Source organism: Megalops cyprinoides, chromosome 7 (genome assembly GCF_013368585.1).
Source record: "Megalops cyprinoides isolate fMegCyp1 chromosome 7, fMegCyp1.pri, whole genome shotgun sequence".
NCBI lineage: Eukaryota > Metazoa > Chordata > Actinopteri > Elopiformes > Megalopidae > Megalops > Megalops cyprinoides.
In genome coordinates, this window is record NC_050589.1 from 22,823,290 (window position 1) to 22,844,316 (window position 21,027).

General features: G+C 39.8%; 1 protein-coding gene across 1 annotated transcript in view; it reads right to left on the reverse strand.

The window, feature by feature from the left end:
• cacna2d3a (calcium channel, voltage-dependent, alpha 2/delta subunit 3a) overlaps positions 1-8,646 on the reverse strand; it is a 168,976-nt gene extending 160,330 nt beyond the window's left edge. The window contains exons 1-2 of the mRNA XM_036532642.1: positions 8,107-8,646; positions 7,130-7,211 (exon numbers count right to left, since the gene is read on the reverse strand). Of these exons, the coding sequence (XP_036388535.1) occupies positions 7,130-7,211; positions 8,107-8,231 (207 nt within the window). The 5' untranslated portion in view covers positions 8,232-8,646. The remainder of the gene's footprint in view (positions 1-7,129; positions 7,212-8,106) is intronic.
• Positions 8,647-21,027: the final 12,381 nt, after the last annotated feature.

Genomic DNA, 21,027 nt, shown 5'->3' on the forward strand with positions numbered 1-21,027 from the left:
GAGATACAAAATGTGCGGCTCCAGTGCATCTAGAGGAAAAACCTACTAGATTTAAGGGTCATAGAATTGTTTTTTAGCACTGAAATCCTGTTGTTCAAAAGAATGCATTTCTCAGTTGTTTTGGGTTATATTTGTGTTATTTTGGGAGATAAAAATTGTCATTTGTTGTGGACAAATTGTGTGCTGTTTTGGGGCAAATACTTTTGAGTCATTCAGTACACATATCTGTGAGTCATTCAAAGTATTGTGTACCCCTGAAAACTCTGCTGGTAACAACACCATTGCCTCTGTGATGTGATAGTCCTCTTCACCTAGGACAGCCACAACGTTGCATTAAATCTCCTGTCATGTTAGGAGATCAGATTTGTGTTGGATTTCTTGAGAGTAGTGGTGCATTGCACCCAGAGAAGCATTTATTAGCATATTATGCAATGCATATTATGCAGATATTACCTGAGCATTCCGCACAGGTAATATCTGCATATTATCTTACTATATTCTTTGAGGATCACATGTGGAAGTATTTGCCACATTTTGATAATGACATTTAAACACTTACAGAATGTACAAATACAAATGTGTGTAAATAATATGAAATAATACTATATAATAGATATATATTAGATGTGTGTGTGTGTGGCTGTGTGTGTATAAATGTATATTTTATTCTATAGATCTGTGTGTATTTACACGTATATACATATATACATACACACACACGTACATGTGTGATTGTTTGTGTAACTACATTAGATTTCTTGTATTTATATAAGAAACATGCGCGTGCATGCACGCACACACGCACACACACACACACACACACACACACAATTCTAATTAATTGTGTTTTAGGATGCCACACATTATTTGTCAATACTTGTGCTGTGGTTTCTTCAACCTGCAGTCTTTCCAGGACTTCCTAACAGACTTTCCATTGCAACAGAAAATACGCACCTTTTAATTTCAAAACGAGGAGAATGGAAATGGTTTTTGGCTAAATGACCCGTGACAAAAGCGTGAATATATCAATTCCTCATAAAAAGCTAGAGGTGAACAGAGGGGCCGTGGCAGGTTAAGCCAGCACTGACAGCAAACACACTCCCCACTCCTTCCATTCAGATTTTTCTGCTTGCATGTGGCTTGCTTTTTTGTGTGATCTTATCAGGGTGGTGGCGGGAGGGGGGTTGGTGAGAAGTAGCAGTTCGCCCCAGGCCAACCTCATGAAAATCACAGGGGTGAACGAAATCCAGCTAAATCCCTTTTTCCCCGATATTGCGATCCACCGGTGTGTCCCTGTGTGTCCCTTCCCGAGTCTGCAGCTGCAGATCTCCCCTGCCCCATTCCCGCAGTGCTGCTTCCTGCAGTATCTACACGCTGCTGTGGTTTGATCGCGACCACGTGTTCGGTGGTGCTGCTACCTTTCCTGACGCTCTGAGCATTCACGCAGACAGCACACAGGATATATGTGAGCTCTTACCGAACGCTGCTTGGGTCATACTGAACCTGCAGTGGATGATAGCAACTGAACAGTTTTTGCACAATGATAAATTAATAAATACACACAGTAGATTAACTAAACTATTATTATTCAAATTACTATATACATCTATTTTTTACTTGCAGTCAATGTAAATAATTAAAACAGTTGTTGCCATTTTAATTTTTTTCCTTATATGGATAAAATATGAACCTACATCAAAGGTCAAAGGTGACATATATATGTGGCAAATTCTTTATCTTCTGCACTGAGAGGAGGAATGACATTTCATGCATTTCCAGCAGTGGCAAACAGAGCAATTGATAAAGTGAAGACCATAGGTCGTACGCACTCAAAGCACCTAGCACAGAGGCGGCAGTGCACGTGTTTCGGTGCTCGGCTAATATGGCTGGCATCTTCCTCTGAAATGGCGAACGCTGATTTTCGAGAATTCTCTCCACCTGCACATGTTTGGAATGTGCGGCTTCCCGGCGCCGCGGCGACAGAAATTACCACTGATAATGGAAGCAGCGGGAGACCGGGAGGCGAGCTGAGCATCGTGGCTGGGAGCCATAAGCCATCTGCATCCAGCGGAAGCACACTCTACCCTCCGCCTCGCGCTGCGCTCCAGCCGCCGCCGCCGCAACAGCCCCCGACACGGGGCAACGGCATCTCCTTTCCCCTCACGAAACGATTAAGGGGGAAAATGCAATTATTTCACACTGACATATTTCAATTGAACAGGGGATCCTGGGGGGATAGGTTTGCCTTTCCTTGTTGGTAATGGTGCCAGTTTGCAGGTCTGATCAGCCTGTCTCTCAAAACGCGCCCCCCCCCCCAACACGGTCCGGCGGTGATTCGCCGCGGTCACTGAAATGCCTCCCTTTTTCACTGCAATCTGACGCTTCACCATTCTGTCCGGTAACGTTCACAGGCACGTCACCGAAGGGCTGCTTTTTTTCCCAAAGAAGCAGAGAAACGACCCATATGAATAAAAAATTGCCCAAAGACAAAAGTGCATTTTTTGCCCGGTTACACATCCATAGATAGATACTGTCCATTTACATGGAACAGACCTATTTCACCATAAAAGGTCCATTTTACAAACCAAGTTACACAAGCAGTGGGAAAAAAAATGCACAAATATACAAAAGAATCCATCACTATTCCCTTACATACATATATATGTGATCAATGACACATGAAATTAAAGTTCAGAATTGGAAATCATAATAGCAGACAAACACACGGCGTGTCTTTGCCACCACACTGTAATATCAAATATATGAGTCCCATTATATACCCTCAGTTCATGGAGCTGGTGAAAACTCACTGTCACGGCTGCGGTGTAAATATGTGTCTAGCTTTGCGTTTCAGGATGAGGCAATTTGCATAAGGTCTGAAAATGGAAGCGTATTGATCAGAGAAAGCTTGGAGTGATCACTCTGGTCTCCTCCCCTCCATGTCTGCATCCATTCACGGCCCTGTCTACCCCATCTCTCCCGCATCTGCATGGAGTCTGGGGCTCGCTTAACCTTGAAATGCTAGAATTTTCCAATAGGTAGAGGAAGTGACTTTTTAATATAGGCTTGTAGGGGGTGGAGGGGGGGGATGAGTCAATGCTAAGCCATAAAATATGGCTGCTTTTCTCTCTCCTTCTCACTGAAAGGGCCAGTCTGACACACAAAAAAGGCTGGGATTTTCTAAAATCATCCCAGACATTCCCTATATATATATATATATATATATATAATACACAGTGCTACACTCCCCACTAAATTCTTTAAAAATATATTATGCTTAACATATAATAATAAACATATATAACTTAAATTTGCATAGAGATATCCAGCACAGTTTGCGGTCTATTAATTTCACACACATACTATATATATATATACACATGCTTAATACACATGGAATGTATACATTATGATATATTTCTGTTTCTACTGTGTACGTGTGAATAAACATAAATGACTAGGAACCAGCCTCCATGATGCTACAATACTTCAGTATTTTTAGGCACTGTGTTTGACTGGGAGGTTGGGGCTTATAAAAGATAGTTTTTTTTTTTTTTTTTTTTTTTTTTTAGTATCCTCTTCCAGTGACAACAACCCTTACTGTGGTTGAGCTCACCGTCACTCCCCCATATGGCTATTAATAACCAGCTCAGCTCTAAAGTGAACAGAGAAGACTGTAAACGACACATGTTTGACAGTGAGCCTACTCAAAGTCCTTCAGCAGCAGAAAACAGGAAGATACGATCTTTGGCAGCATCTCCAATCAGAAAAAAAAGACTTCTTGGATTATGCACTTGCAGCTACCACGATTAACAATGTTTAAGAGATTAAGAGCAATGTTAAAAGATTTATTTTACATTTTTTTTTAACCACAGCACAACATGTGTGGTCCATTTGATAAATACATTCTGTTCACATCACACCCATCTGTGAGAGACACATACACACGTATGTCGTTATTTTTGTTGATGCAAAGGACGAAAGTCACATTTATGGCTCTTTAATTTGCCTGCAAGAGGTTGTTGTGAGGGAGCCGATGACCTCATCAAAGTTTGCTGCCAATGGGGACTGAGTCCAATGGCTGTTTGCTTTACAATCAGTAAGGAGGAACAACCACTTAAAATCATGTCTGTCAAAATAAATACAGTCTGGGGTGCCATTTCATCCAGCACTATACAGGACACTATTTGCCACTGAGCTAAAGAAATTTAGTTTAAAACCATCAACATCAATGTATCACTGTCAGACAGATCACGTGTTTGTTCGCATATTTGCAGCAGATTCTTAAGCAATTGTCACTAGTTACTTTCACTAAAGAAATTAAGTAGTGGCCACTGCACCATAACAGTATTATCTTAAAAATCAAATGTAAATGAAAATGAATAGAAAACGCAAAGAGCTGATACAAAACATTAAAAATTCTTTACAGTGTCTGAATATACCATTCTCAGGAGGAGCTGGAGCAGCCTGTGTTAAACCATTGAAAAACCAGACAAATGTTTATCATATCACCTGAATAATGAATACATATATACACATGTTAGGGCTGCAGGATTCTTTTAAAATTTTAATCATGTGTTATACATACATATTGTCTTTGTTTTGCTATGAATAGTCTGCATCGTAACCCTGTATTTGCTGTGGCCATGGTTTTGAAACACTCCTGAGCAAACGGATGCAGCTGGAGTCAAAAATCCCTTTCTCCACAATAGTGGCACACGACGCCACCCTACGCATGATGGGCACAAATCCTCTTTACATGTGCCGAACTCAAGAGAGGAGCGGAGACAATGCAAATCCATCAGTCATCCTACCTGGTGAGAGGTTGTTGGGGGCTGCACAAGCCAGCTAATTCGGATTGCAGTTCTACCAGGGAAGCGGCGGATATCGTAAATGATTTTGCCAGCTACTCTACGGAGGACGAAAGTGCTTCTGCGGGAGGCTGACAGTTTCTTTTATGGACTCAAATCTTGGTGACAGCTGTAAAAATTTGACGAATTAGCAACACCACCACTGCAGTCTTTTTTTGTTATATTTTCCTTTTTACAACTGTAGCAATCTACATTTCTGCATGTGCTGAGAGCTACATCTCAATGCGCTGAGGTTGTCTAGGGTAGAGATTGGAAAAAAATCAGGCTATGTTCGCTGGGTGTGAAGGATTTGTTCATTTACCACTGGTGCCGTGTTCATTACAAATGGAAATCAATTTCTAATCCTTTTTCTTTGTTAACCTATGACACCAAATCACACGTCCTGTTAAATAAAATGTTCTATGTTTTCCAAACCTTAATTATTTCCTTCAAGCAAAAAAACTTCAAATTTAAAGCTCCTCTTTATCTATGGGTTCTCAGATCACTAAACAGAATGGACACATCACTTATTCCACACCAAGAATAAATAACAGTTTAATTTGGCTGCAGGTTGTACAACACAAAACAAATGGCAAAAAATCTCCCAAGTGATTTATAATTTCAAACAGAATTAAAATTACACAGTGTAAATGAATTTATCTTTATACATATACTCCATGAGCCTTGATTTACAGGGGTCAAGCAAATAACAATGAATGACTGCCCATCAGTTTCCCCCTCAAAGGAGACTATTATGGGTGCTAATCTTTCCTGTCTGCCTTTCATTTAGTTTTTTTTTCCCTTCTTTTTTGGACCATTTAAAAGCCAATCCGGCCACAAGGGAGGCATTATCACACTACCCCCTGGGACTGCCGCAGCCAATTAAAATCTCTCTGCCAATCAAACATATGCTAAATAATTAACCCTTACACTGCTCAATGAAAATGCTCACAGATTTTTTTAAAAGGAATCATTGTTGCAAATGTTATAAATACAATGCACTAAATAATTACTTGGGAAATAAAATACGATGTGTATGAACATCATTTTACAAATTACACATATTCATGAAAATATTATTGAACCTTAAACTGAGAATTGGCTTTAATATTTTTCAATGTACCATACAATAAAAAAAAACCGAGAAACATCAGTTAACAGTTTATCTGTACATACTTGTTTCCATTTTTCTTGCAGTACTTCATGTTTTTTAACCTTCTCAATGAGACAATCAGTAAATTAGTGAATAGCTTTGCAGATCGCCAACATTCCTCAATACTGCCGTTTTTTTGTGTGTTTAAGGTTGGATGGAATGAACAAAGATGCATTTTCTGATCAAGGTTTTTTTTTTAAATCAATCCTTATCCCCTCATTTGAATTTAATTGACTGTCCCATTTTTTTCTGCCGCATGCAGAAAAGCAGGGGGGTACGACCCAGCTGTGCAGCTGAGGAGAAGAGATAACCACACTCATTCCTCTTATCTGGAATGATGCAATGCACCCCGGCACTGGGGCCAGACGATGGGGGAATAAAGGGATTGTGGGACTGCAGTTATGATACACAATACCGCCGTATTCATCAGCCCATACCAGCCATTGCAGGGCTGTAAGATATGGCATGTTACACATCAGCGAAACAACACCTGCACTTTGCTATGCATCAGAGCAACCATTTTAGTGACCCAACACCGGGAGATTTACATCAAGCTAAACACATCGTAAGAACATTAAAAAGGGGTGTACACTTGATAATGTATGAACAAATTAGTTGCTTAGCAGTAAAATGAATGTTATCTAAAGGATGCACAATTTCTGTCTCCTGAGTGACTTTTTTTTAACTACTACCTTTTTACAATCATACCACTCACCTCAGTTTCTGTTAGAGATGAAGTCTAATGTTCTGTCTTTGGGGTACAGATTTCAAGAAATATGATACTGCCCACCTGTGCACCCCTAAGAAACTGTAATGTTCAACACATTATGAGACAAGTCCTAAAAGTGTTGTAGAAGGGACTTTTTCCATTTCTTTGGTATATGGCTGAATCGATTTCGCAGAGACCAGACTTCATAGTGTCTGCCCCCTTGACTGATTCTAGTTCAGCATCACACCAGTGAAGGCCTGTCAGTCTGAGAGTCAGAGACACTGACTGTATTGTGACTTACTGTATGAGAAACCAGCACATGCAACGGAAAAAAAAGGAAAGAAAGTGACTCCCGGTTCATTGATTCACTGGAATCCATACATCGAAAAGGCACCGATGCTATAAAGAAAAGCATACCTTCTGCAGCAGCTGGGAACCTGAATACTTGGCTGAGATGGATTTGATTTCACCTCCAAAGGCTGAGGCCCATAACTTCACGCTGCAAACAATAACACCACCAAAGAGGAGTCAGTGTGCATGCCTTTTACACTGTGCCTAACATGCAGCTCATGTGCCTAGCATGCAGCTCAGGACTCCCATATTCATCAGTCATGATTAACTGCCATGACAGCTAAGGTCTGACATATTTGCCCCATACTGTATTCAATTATGTTGCCTTTCAAACAATGCTCCAAAACAGGTAAAGGTGCACACAAGAGGGAAACTGCATTGTGTGAGATAAAGTGTTAAAGAGTTTTTCCTTTGACACCTTGAAATGGTGCCCTGCACAATAAATGATCTCTATAAAATATCATTTGATCCTAAAAGGTTTTACAGACATTTAAGAGACTACATATACCTGAGATAAGACTGTGTTACAACAAACCACAAACATAAATTTTGTCCAATACTTCTTCTCTTTGTAATTTCCAGTACTGTCACTACAACTACAAAAAGTTTCTTTGACTACCAGGTTCTAACTTGGTAGAGTAGCCCAGGTGAACATGAGACAGATGAAAGCTTTTGAACAAACAGTAACATTAATACAATGTATAGATCATTTTTGTTAATACATTAAAGATTATTATTTCCAAAAAAAAAAAAAAAAAAAAAAAGTCAAGCAGATTTTTTTTTCCAAAAAAGAAGTTTGGTGAGAAACACTTTACTCTTGGCGCTTGAATCGCCTGCATGCAACTCCAGGCTCACATAGCGATACAAGAAAATTAAGTTTACTTGTGCTATACAATCAATTGAAATCACAGTTAAGGAAAACGCTGCAGAATTTTATGAAAAATGATTAAACTTACAATACCTACGTAAGTTTCAAATATCATGCAACTGACACAAAACATCGTCTGCCCTCAACTTCGGCGTTGAAACGTTCAAGCACTTACACAGATAAAGGAATCCCTTGTTGTGACCCGACCACATCGACGACAGTCGTACCAAGTGTTATCCAAAGTAGAAAGAAAGAAACACAACACACATGCAAAAAGCTGGTACTCAAATGCCACAGCATCTTTGTGTTTTCTTGCGTCTTAAACGAGTTCCTGGCTTACAGCAGTTTCGTTTCTGTTCTGATGCGCCTCCCTATGCTGGTTGCAAAAATAACCTGAAAACGATGGACCGAATAATCACTTAATTCCTACTCATATTTTTAGTCCTGTGGGTTCCAATGCTCTGTCAAGAAAACGACCAACCAGGAACCGGCACAACACTTTAGTCTTTCGCGTTGTCTTCGGGCTGTCTTGAATATGGCAATTCTTTCCTGCGGACTGGCATTGGAGTGATGAGGCAAGCTATCTAGTTGCTTACTACTCCCGCAGTAAGCAAAGTCATATAAAATGACAAGGGTGACCTACTGTGCTTCCGCGCTGCCCTTTCACCGCCACAGTGTAGAGAGAAGGACAGAGATATCAAAAAGGATTAGAGAGAGGGAGAGCAAGCCCTACTGAGACCTGCGACGAATCTTCTCTTTTTGTTGATGTTGTAGCTGTTATTGCTCCAAATTACGACATACTTTCCCGGCCGGTTAAACGCAGCCGTAGGTCCTTTTATGTTTTCGATTATACTTATAGTAAGCCCTCTTCAGCTTTCATGACAAGTCATGCAGCGAAGCAGGTTCACTCAAGCAGGAATTAGTGGGAAAGTGCTGACGGAAGCCAGGAAGAGAACAGGAGGGGAGGCAGACGGAAAGGTAGAAACCGAACTACAAAAATAGAGTCAGATACCCCCTTCTAGAATCTGTGCAATAAAACGCGCTACGCTGGGAGGAGGATGTCCACTGGGCAGTGGTTATAACGTAGCTTGCACACAGGAGAGCGCACACCCACCCGAGATCTCCCGAGTTCATTTAACGCAGCGCCGCATGACAGATTGGGTTTCATTGCTGGAGGAAACGACGGGAAGAAGTCAGTCACTTTTCACCCAGAAAAAAAAATAGTACCCATGCTATACCGACGGACTGAAACTCGTACGAGTGCTAAAACGCCATCTCCCGAGCAGCGATTTATTTCCTTGTCTTCTAAACCGATGGTTTATCATTCGAATTCGCATTTATTCGCATCTCCTACGACCTGTCATTACGCCTTCTCCTTACTTCACTGCCCCTCTTTGCGACTGTAGCCTTCACCGGGCTAGCTGTTTCAGGACTTACTTAAAAGGCTTTGTGAATGAAAGGAAATGCAGCATAAGTAAATCAATGCGGGCTAAGTGACTCGAGCATGTGAATAAATTATTAATTTTATGCTTGTGTAGGAATCCCTTGGTAAAGTAATGAAGGAAAAACATCATAAGCTATCCCGTAGAACGCCGGAAATCCATTGGAGAATATTCCCACTGACGGGCTCGGTCCTCTGACCCCCTTTCCTGGTACAAATTTAGATTTTTTTTTTTCGTTCTCCACTTAGCTGCTGTGCCAGCTCATTCGGTGGCGCGAAAGATGAACGTAAATAATGGGACAACCTGCGGTCCCACTGGTAAAGCCTTTGTTTAGGTTTCTTTGTAGTTATTTTAACCTTTCATATCCTTTTGCACTCAAATAACAAATGCAATCGGGCCTGTATCGAGAGACGTGCATCTAAACAGGTAAAGTAATAGGCTCACCGATATCACAGTTTTATAGGCTACGCTTGTAGTAACTACACTCCCTTGATGTGAAATTGTCTCTCCGGTCATCCAAAAACAATCCAACGTATTTACTTACATGCTTATCCAAGAAATCTTTGCTGCAACTGTTTTATCTTTATGTGTCCGAACGTGAATGATGTGGTTCTTCCAGTCTAAGAAAACCGGAGCACTTAGAGCATAGAGCATACAAAGTCTGCTCTTTACAAAGTACAAATAAAGTCAATCAGGGGAAACATGCTTCAGAAACTATATTTTTAGTGAATTACTGTGACGTTACAAATGTAACGCATAATGATTATGCTTGTTCTCTCCAAAAAACGTAGTTTGTTGCATGGTCCTGAATAACCTGTTTTATTTCATAGAAAGTCTTCATAGAAGTATAGAAATATAATTTAATTGCAAACATAAAACCTAAATATATGCCTCTATCCAATCTAACAATTTCCCTTAATTTAGAGTAGTAATGTAAGTGTTAGATTTTTCGATTTATAAAGGAATTTTTTTCGCTGATTGCAGCTACCACCAATTCACAATAATGAATTAGAATCAGAAAACCGAACAATTAATGTGGGCCTTTGGGTTGTCGACAGCAACATTTTATCATGGTTATAAACAACAAACAGACGAATGGCAAATAGAACGAAGCCAACAAACCTTTCTTTTGCCGTTTAGTGCTTCCTTGGCCCCCATTTAAATGAAAGCATTCAATCAAAGACATACTTACACGGGGACCTAGCACTTTTACTTTTATACATAAAAATACTTTTACAAACCTCGTTTTCCATAATTGTAAGAAGTGGCTAAATGGAGCAGCATTAGAGGCTTGTTGGATTATGAAAATGTACTTCATTGTACAAATACATAAAATATCAGATCCTGTTGCTAGAGGGACTGTTCCTAAGTAGGAAAAGTCTGTCATTACATATTGTAACAACAGGGATGTCTCTTCATATAAATGCCACAGGTTCTTATTGAAAGGTAACCTTTTTTCAAATGGGTGAGCAAGGTGCCTCAATATACATTGAAACTGTATTACTGTATGTAGCTTTGAACATGTATGAGGAAAACTACACATACATTTCCACTTACACAAGTTTGTAAAGTAATGGTAAAATTAATTTTACTACATCTTAGAGAGAATTTAATATTATTAGTAGTATAAGTAATAATAGTATTAGCCATGGAAGGAGAATCAGCATTATGAAAATCTAGCACTTGCACTTAGCCAGTGTTTTGCAATGTACATATATTGACATGACATACAATAACAAATATAATACAGTCTAGAACATGTCTAAACTGAATTAGAATTTTCTACATTTTCCATTAGACGATCATAATAGTTTATGAGAATATAACATATATAGGGTTTTGTTTCCTCACCTATGACAAAGCTTAGCCTTTTAATATAAAATTTGACTAAATGTTTCTTTTTTAATTACCACAAAACATGTTTATTTCAATAAAAAAAACTGCATTGTACCACAGAACAATATTAATTGTATCTTAAAAGTTTTACATTTTTTTGTCGGGGGCAGGTTAAAACCAGAGCCATTTTGTGAGCAGACGACATGCTTATTCTAGTCCTAAGTACACAATTTTATGTCTATGGTAAGGTGTGTCTATTCCATAACACTTCTGTTCATTGTCATACAGTGCAGTTTTATTACTATAGGTTTATTTCTGAAATGGCTCGATATAAATGTTATTTAAGTATATTGTTTTAGTCATTTTTGGTACATAATTTTCACCTCAAAGGGTACCTTCATCAGCTTTCAAAACACACCTCACATACACCCACATATACCATATCCATATGTACAAGTATATGTAATTGTTAATTATATGTCAAATTCTCTACAAAATTTATCAAAACGTATCTGAAAAACACATAAAGTGTAACAAGTAGTTACAGTCAATCAGTAGATTTTCCCTACATTCAGTCTCTTCAGAGGCTATTATATGTGCCCTTGGGAACAGAGAAAAGGAGGCGGGTATTTTTGTTGATCCTTGAATGACCTCCTGTGACCCACAAACCCCATCCGGAGAACGCAAGCATCCCCCAAGGGATAGTGTAGACACTAAACCCATTACCTCACATTCCTCACCACTGAGAGCTTCTGTTGATGGGAATCTGTCAGTTCACCAAGAGGGTTCGCTCTAAGCCACAAAAGCTGGGCTTATCACAGAGCTGCCTGCTTTACGCATGGCTGACGTTGCCCCACTGTCCCTCCACTTGGGACCACTCAATCACATCACTGGCTGATTCCCCTTCCCACACATTGAGAGGAGCTCTCTCCCTGAAGCAGGGCAAACTGTCCATTCCTGCGTGGGTCAAAGGAGCCAAAGGGTTTTGAGATGAACAAAAATCTATTTGTTCCCACCTGAATCAGAGCTGGGTAGACCAATATTGACATCCATTACTATACTGCATAGAGGGGGCATGCATCTGTTTATGGGCGATGGTAATGGAGCCCTTACAAACCTCATTGCATATCCACACTATAGATACTGACAATATGAATTCTGCATTTCACTTTTTTGGTGGCCATTATAATATAATTATTATATATCCTTTATTAAGGCAGACCACCAACAATTTTGTTGCAACCCCACCGTGCAATGACAATAAAGTCTATTCTGATCTGATTCTGATTCTGATATACATGATCCTTAGACAGTCAGCCAAACTAACAAAGCATGGTGTTGGCACAGTATCACGGGGTGGCAGGTACATCAGACCAAAGCAGTGGATACGTTGCAACCATGTGACTTCAATACCAGCGAAGCACAAAAAGAACAGCAAAAAGTAAAGACATCACTACAATAGGAAAACAAAAAAAAAAATAAGGAGAGTCATTCAAATACGGCACATTTGCAGGCAGTGAAAGCATAGGGTGTGTAATGGGCTATCTGGCAGAGAAGGTGGCTGTGTGTGCAGGCAGTGGGGACCAGGCAAGGTACTTCTGTTTCCAGAGGAAGCTATAGGAGGGCAGAGGTGAAATGCAGAAGAGCCTGGCCATAAAAAAAGGCACTGACATCAGGGGTTTTCCACCAAAGAAGAGCATGTTCTCCAAATTAAAATTCTAGGCTGATGAGATAATGCAGCCCGGGTGTGTATTTGGGAATGCAGCACAGCCGTGGCTGCAGAGTTGGACAGCATGAGTTGGACAGCATGCAGTGCTGAATGCTGTGCTTTCTCACCGTCTTCAGCACTGGCCTATAATGGGCTAGCGGTGTTCTCAAGTCTGAGCAATGGAAAAGTATAGTATTAGCCTCAAACACTGCTGGTCATCCAGAAGAACTTTTCCTGAGTTGGTGAAATAAATGTATCACATTTAGATCATATGTATCAATGTTTGTAAAAGTACACATAAAAGCAAAAGCATTTAGGAGTCGAGTTTACTAGATGCACATATACAAACCCCATATCACACCACTGAGTGTTGTTTTTGGTCTCTGTGCAGCAACCCATGTTTCCATATCACAGGATGCTCTGCACTGAGTGTGACGGAAGTGCACGGTGGAATCGCGGTGACTAAGGTCTAATCTCAACACTTTGGAGGAGTGCGCACATCCTGTGGAATTAGCTCATCGTCCCCCGGGTGACCAGGCTTTCACTATGCTTTCAGAAAGTCCCTCGTCCAAATATGAATTACCAGGGCTGTGAAAATGTAACAGCCACCCACTGAACTAAAATTGTTTGAACATTAATTGCAGGATTTAAAGACATACAAGGAATCAATTAAGGATTATTGAGTAAGTTCAGTTAAGTAAGTATCTCTGAAGATGGTGGCTCCATCTCCTTCTTCCATTGCTGTAATTGATTACCATGCTGCATTGTGACCATTATGATTAGCATGAGAATGGGCATCAGGCCCCATTTGTTCAAAGGGTGCTTGGATGCTTCTTCTTCCCTTTCTTTGTCTTCCTCTTTACTACATCAGTGGAAAACACTTCAGTTCATCTGTATGCAGGAGAGTGCGGTTTGCCCCCAGTGCTTCAGAGTGGTGGCTTAATCCCACTCCCACTCGTTCATTTCACTTAGGATTTCAATTTGCATGCACTGCGCGGGTTCGAGGCAGAGAAGCTTGCGGGAAAGCATCTTAAGGCCCAAAGACACTCTCCGCTCAGCCGCTGGTTCACAGCCTTGCCCTGGTGCCTCTTGCAAAGGGGGTTCATTACAAACAGCATGGCAGTCCAAGCTTCCTTTTCTTCAGGCGGGGAGCGCCATGCACCGACCCTGCATGTTAGCACACCTACACAGGCGAAGACAAAAATACGACATCTGTTTCTATGGTTGGGACCACACAGAGAGAGGGTGGACCAACATCTCCGTACCACACACATTCCATTGTATTTTGCTGCTTTATTTAATCGGTTGGCAGACTGCCTTATCCAGGCCGAATTAGAATGCTTGCAATTTCACACTTTGCACATTGTGTAAACCATTTATGCAGATGGAGTGGCATGGAGCAAGTGAGATGCACAAGGATGTAGCAGCAGTGTCGTAACCCATGATCTGAACCCACAACCCTCTGATTCTATGTGCCTGGTACTGTAAATATATGCTGAAATTAGTAAGCACATATACTAAGTGGCTATTGAGGTATCCTGTCCACTTAATGTCAGGAGGCATTACTTTGTTCCTTAGTCAATTTTTGTATAGCATTGAGCAAAAATAAGTCCTTATCCTCCATACAGTAAGCTATTCTATCATAAATTTTAAAAAATGTAATAAAAGTTCCATGCCATAAAATTACACCCACCACTGTTTTCAGGATGTCCAATAAATAAGTGCTAAACTCGGGCAATAATTGCACACATATTTCAGCAGATATAGCTCCTTACTGTCAGGATACAGGTATCCCTGTATATGGTGTGTGTGTAGTAACTATAGAGAACCATTTTATTGTTTCACTGAATTCTTCAAAACCAGGAAAAAGACAGCTCAAGTTAGGTGCGTAAAATGTGACAGCATTTATCATGAGTAATGAGCACTTAACAGCATGACTACATAATTGAATGTAAGACTATGTATTTTGCACCACCCAGCAGCTCTGAGCACCTCTTAACAGTTTTATACATACATAGTGAATTTAAAACAATCTTGGCTCAGTCTTTGGAGCCATGTGCTCTGAAGAGAAGAGCTCACACTGCCCTGAAAGGTGAGTCACCCCTGGGAACAGCATCTGCTAAACAAAGAGTTGGTAATAATAATGGGCACTAACAATAATAATAATCATCATCATCATCATCATCAACATAATATCAATACCCACTGCTTGACCTCAGAGTTCCCTACTGCGGAGCTCTGAGGAGGAGTGTGTTCGATGCCATCAACATGTCAGATGGGAGGAGCTCCCTCATCGAAAGCAGGATCTTCTCCCTTTCCTCTCCTCTGCTGAATATAAATGCTCTATCCCTTGAGCGCTGAGCACGGTACTTCAGGGGAAATTAACTGAAAATAACTGCAATGCACGTGGCATATTACAGCAAGGAGTTTTGAAAAATGGACATCTTTTATTTATGGATGGTCCGCATAGGCAATGTGATAGCTTGACTACAGACATAGATATTTAAAGGTGATTCCAAACACTGGATTAGTAATGTACTATATATACTATGTGTATATATATTTATATTCTTACAGTTTTCTGACACTGACAGAGAGCCTTTTACACAGCTATTTGTTGAATGCTGATGAGATCCGTCTCTGGCCCTTCACCATCCTGTGATAAAGGCAGCATGCCATATCTGGAAAAGAAAAGCCTTCTTCTCTGGTCGTGCCTCTCTTGACCTCAGGGCAGTCAACCATACGTCTACTAGACCTCATTAACGTCAAGGTCAGTGCCACATAGATTACTGGGTGTGATATTCTCTGAACCAGAGGAGAGTGCTGAGGAGTGAATGTGGATATGAGATTTGTGTCAAAGATACTCAGCCAATTTCTTTGGGGTGCCAAGTGCAGCATAGGGTACACTTTTAGCATGTACTCTTATATTTACATTTGATATCATGCTTTATCCCACACTTTACAGAGAATTATGCACATCATGACAGTATTAAAATACAAAGAGTTAAAATATGATGGTGTGTGCATCAGGTCAGGACATGCAAAAAGAAGCATCTCACAGATTTTTCTGCATGCATTGCCAGTAGATTACTACATATTGCCAATTAAGTGATTGATATTAGTGGCTTTTCCATAGAAATACACTAAGACTTAACAAATAATAATAATAATAAATAGATGAGTTTTGTTTATATAGCTTATATAGTCACTGCTGAAATTCACTGAGGATGAGAAGTTTTAGCCAGGGGTCTGGGTAGTCAGAGTCATCCAAAACATAAATGCACATCACACAACTTACAGAGCACCTACATGCTACATATGTGTTCCACATACAGTACATTACAGACATTCCAGGTGTGCAGGTCCCACTGCCTAAGAAGGTGAAAAAGATCTGAGAGTTGACTAGCCCCAGCCACATATGAGCAAGCCCAAGTTAGCATTCAGAGAAGGTGTGGGGCATTCACTTATGCAATGCAACCAGCAGAATCCCCCATGATATAAAATGCATCTGACGCTTTGGGTCCCATTAGGGTATGCAGCGGTGAAATTATTCCATAAATAATTCTGCATTCACATTCGTGGAGCTACCTGTCTCCAAAAATACCTCCCCTCATTTAATTAATAATAAGGCGCCACATCTTTTTTTTAATGTCTGCGTCTGTGAAAATACTGCTGAGCAGTTTTGATTAAGCAGGATATTCTATTTTTAAAGATTGCTCTGTCATATGCAGAAATACACAATGACTGTACACTATTTTACTAATTCATAAACATGCAAACATCAATATGGCAATTTCAGATCTCTTCCAGTCTGTTCTCAAATCAAAAGAGCCGCTTTTTCAGAAATACGTGACAACAGCAATCTGTAAATATGAAATCTGAAGCCCTTACACTGGGATGGGGGAGGGGGGGCTTCACAGAATTCAAATACTGCTTGTGGTGGTGGCAAAAGCAATTATGTGCAAATATTCTAGATGAATTTAAATAATGTTTTATGGAGGGCTCTTCAGCTACATTGTTTGAAGTCCCTTAATGCAAGCCATTGAAAGAAACGAAGCCCCTATCAATTGAACATTTTTACGTTATTTTTATGCTGCTTTGGTAAAAGGGATACAGGAGCTTGGCTGCAATGTGACCTCACACAGTAATGCACCGCCTACTACTTCCTACCTTTGCGGCTCGCAAACGAAATACATCGAGATTGTAGGGTAGTGAACCTTGCTCCCGAACGCACTGCATGGAGAGAGAGAGAGAAAGAGAGAAATGTTGATTTCGAACCTTGTGCCCGCACTGGCTCGAGTCAGGAGGAAAAGAAGGCAAGTTCAGAAACTGAAAAAAGATCACTCTGGGCTGTCTGGTGGGAACTTAGAGATTAAAATATCATTAAAACTGTGCTCTGGAATGCATATTACTGAGCATAATTGTAAATTAAGGTAATTATATACCAAAAATGTCTTCAGCATACAGTTTAAAATCTTAACATATGGCAGTTTATAGAATTGTGAATTATAACACTATAAAGCCATTCAAAGCAAAGAAAAATGCATATCTTTGAACATCTTTGGGGAAACTTCTTCATTACACTTTTCATGTTTGTATTTTAATTGTGTAATATAAAAATTGTGCAATATAAAGTGCAATACAAAAATTCATAATAATGATCAGCTTCAAATTTTAGACGCTGTCATGATTTGTACATCATCAAACATATTTTTTTCAAACTAAAAATAAATTTGTAAGGTGTGACAAAAAGTGGCAGTTAAGGTCTTTCACATTGACTGAATTGGCCACTAAATCCACTTACGGAAAGAAAGCTTTAATTACAGCAAAGGAATGGACCATCACTGTGCAGTGTGGCTTTACTAATGCACTGAAACACTGTTGAGTATGTGGGAGGAATGGTATCACATTAATGGAAATCACTCCTTTGGATAAGGCCATGTATTGACAAAAATAATAAGCCAAACCATGATCTCCTATCTTAAATTAGTTTCTACAAAGATTAAGCATACTGCTGAATTGGCTGGAATACTTATAAAGCTTTAGTACTGTATGTACTCCTAATACACAGAAGGGTTCAATTGCTAGCATTGCAGCTCTGTAGTTCCACAAATCCATACTGACAAACTGCAAATGCAGCCATATTTAGCTACCCGAAACCAATACTTTTTCCAGCATGAGAAATAAATAGATATAACTATCTATTTCAGTTGGTGCTCACTATAATTTCACATAACCATAGTCATAATCATCTCTGCTTATTTATGCATTTATTTTTACAGCCACACTGATCACTCTCCCTTTGCTAAACAGTGATCAAAAGAATCCCTTTCCTCAGAGCCCTCCATGGATTGTCAAAAGATAATGACAATGTCTTCCAAGTGAGAGAGCTGATAAATCTTTCACTGCAAGGCAAGGCTACGCATCTTACTGGGGGGAGAATCGATGATTAGCTCAGTAATTAGATCATATATCAGAACAACAGAGAGATTTTTGTTGGGCTATATAAAGTGCTGATAAGAAGGCCAGATGAAAATCGTTAACCGCTACGCAACGATGGCAGCAGCAAGCAAACTCTCTCCTGATCCAGCAAGAGGGCACCTTTTTCCATTAATTACAATTGACTGCAAATAACAGTTCAGTCCCAAGACATCCTGGGATATAATTTGAAGTTAAGAGAGGGAGCAGCGGCTAATTGTTCATTAATGGAATGGGATTTAATAAACACAAAAGTGCAACAGCATGCTTTCAATATTGAACAGCATCTCTTGATTCATTTTTTATGGTTCATTAACAGCTTTCTTGAAAGGCTTTAAAGTTCTCAATGATGTTATGTGAAACGTTTTTCCATTCTGTCTTCTTTTATATACTTAGATACTCATTTTGAAGCAGTGGGATGATTTTGAATGATACAGACGTTTGAGAACAAAAACCGCATTAGGAAATATGAATGAGCAATGTGCAGGAGTGTAGCTCCCTTTGTCAATCTGGCATTCTGTCAATATGATGATGTAGTAATAAGCATCAGGGACCAGAGGCCACAATCCCACCCACTTAAAGCATGAGTCTGGGTCAATTCCCATTGGTCCGAATGGGAAATGGGTGTCTCTCTTTCACCATAATTAGTAATTGAGAGAAATGGCATGCAGCTGTGATGAGGGCCCATGTTTGACAACTTAGTGTAGAATGTGAACAAAGATTTTTTCAATGAAGCTATCTCAGAATGACATAAGATTTTCTGCTGACTGCAATTCGATAATCCTCCGTATGCCAATATAGCATACAACATTCAAATACCAATCTGTTCATCATACACACAATTCCATACATCTAACAATCAAAGTCAATATTCCGTAGGCCTTTGCATATTGTAATCCAATTCTGTTTAAAAAAAAAAAAAAAAAACGGTGCACATTAATCATTGTCTTAGTGGTGTGTCTCGATTTTCATTTTCAACCAGAAAAAACTTTAATGAAATATGGAAGCACAAAAAAACAGTACTAAATGACCTGATTAATTCCTTCACAGCTGTTTCAAGAAGCAAATTATCAACCAAAATGTCAATAAATGTCTTCGAATAAAATACATTCCCCACTCAGTCTTTATCGATTCAAGATTTACTTGGCACACCCATGCAGAGGAAATGTAGTTACAGGAGCAAGAGGGTGCATGCAAGCTCTCAGAGCAGTTTAAATTGAACACTAAATGGACAAATCTAATATACTGTAATGCACTTACATTTGCCTAGTGTTTCAGAATTTGTCGCACTGTCAGTGCTGCAGTGCATCTCACAGCCGTTGATCTGATTTTTAAATGCACTCCAGAACCAAATGAACTTCAAAAAGGCAAAGTCTAATAACTTGCAACAGAAAAATTAATCTCTAAGTCTGACTCCTTTCCTATATTTTTCTATGATTTGTGTACACATATACAGTATACTTAGATCCAAAGCAATGTAAAATGGCAGTTTTGAAGACACTTCAGGAAACAGTGAGAAATCTCTCAGGATTTACTGAAAGGCACTGCTGTGAGAAGCCTTTTTTTCTGCTTGAGGTTTAAACAAAACAAGCACCCACATCCTACATGAACTTCACCAATCTGATCTAAACATAGAGATATTGATGGCAAAACACTTTCTTCAAACAATCACTCTAACACAGTCATTCAGTGAATTATTTCCCTTTCAGCAATATGCACACTTTCCTTATTTGACTCAAAAATTTGCTGTTTTGTTTTTTTTTTTCTCTGACAAGCATTCACATACAGAGCATAACCAAAAAACAACTGTTCCCCAAAACAGGCCATAATACTTAAAGCACCACGACAACATGCATAATTAAAACATCCGTTCCAAATATAGACGGACAGGCGAGGAGGAAAGGGGAGAGTGACTGGGGTAGACGGGAAGGAGAATGCTGGAGAGGGGAGCACATCAGTCATACATATTTCAGATCTCTTCCTAATGCACGGGGTGGCAAGCACCGCAAAAATGGAAAAAAATACATAAATGGTGTAGGATAGCAAAAGGGTTAGGCATCTTTCACTGAGGTCACACTGGGATACTCCAGTGGCAGGGGGTTCTCCTTCGAAGATCAGCACTGATTTGAAGCTCAGCATGCGATGGCAGGAAAAGAGGAGGCTTCCTGGAAACCTGAGCCGATTCACTGAGGTATCATGGGAATGCACTCTGGAACTGGCCTTGAAGTCAAGAGTGAGCTACTGTACATCATGTTCTAGCATCATGTCGCTACTCAAATAACAATGAGGCTACAGCGGGCTATTCTGAATGTGATTGGTTCACCGGGGGTCAAGGTTTTGGTAAAACTTCCCAACTTTGATGAACGTGAAGTATGCTGTACTCCTCTTTTTTAGTTTGCTTTTATCACATATTTGAGATTTTTTTTCCCCCACACATAACACAGCCAGTTGGAGTCATTTCCGTGGGCTGAAACTACACGGTACATTTAGTTTAGCTGGAAACGCATTGCTGTGAAAACTGTCATGAGGTGAGCCTATGTTCTTTGGAAGAGGGGATATTAAAAATGACAATACAGATAGGCAATGACTGAAGGAAGTTCTTTTTAAGCCCTATGCCAATATTGCAGTTCCC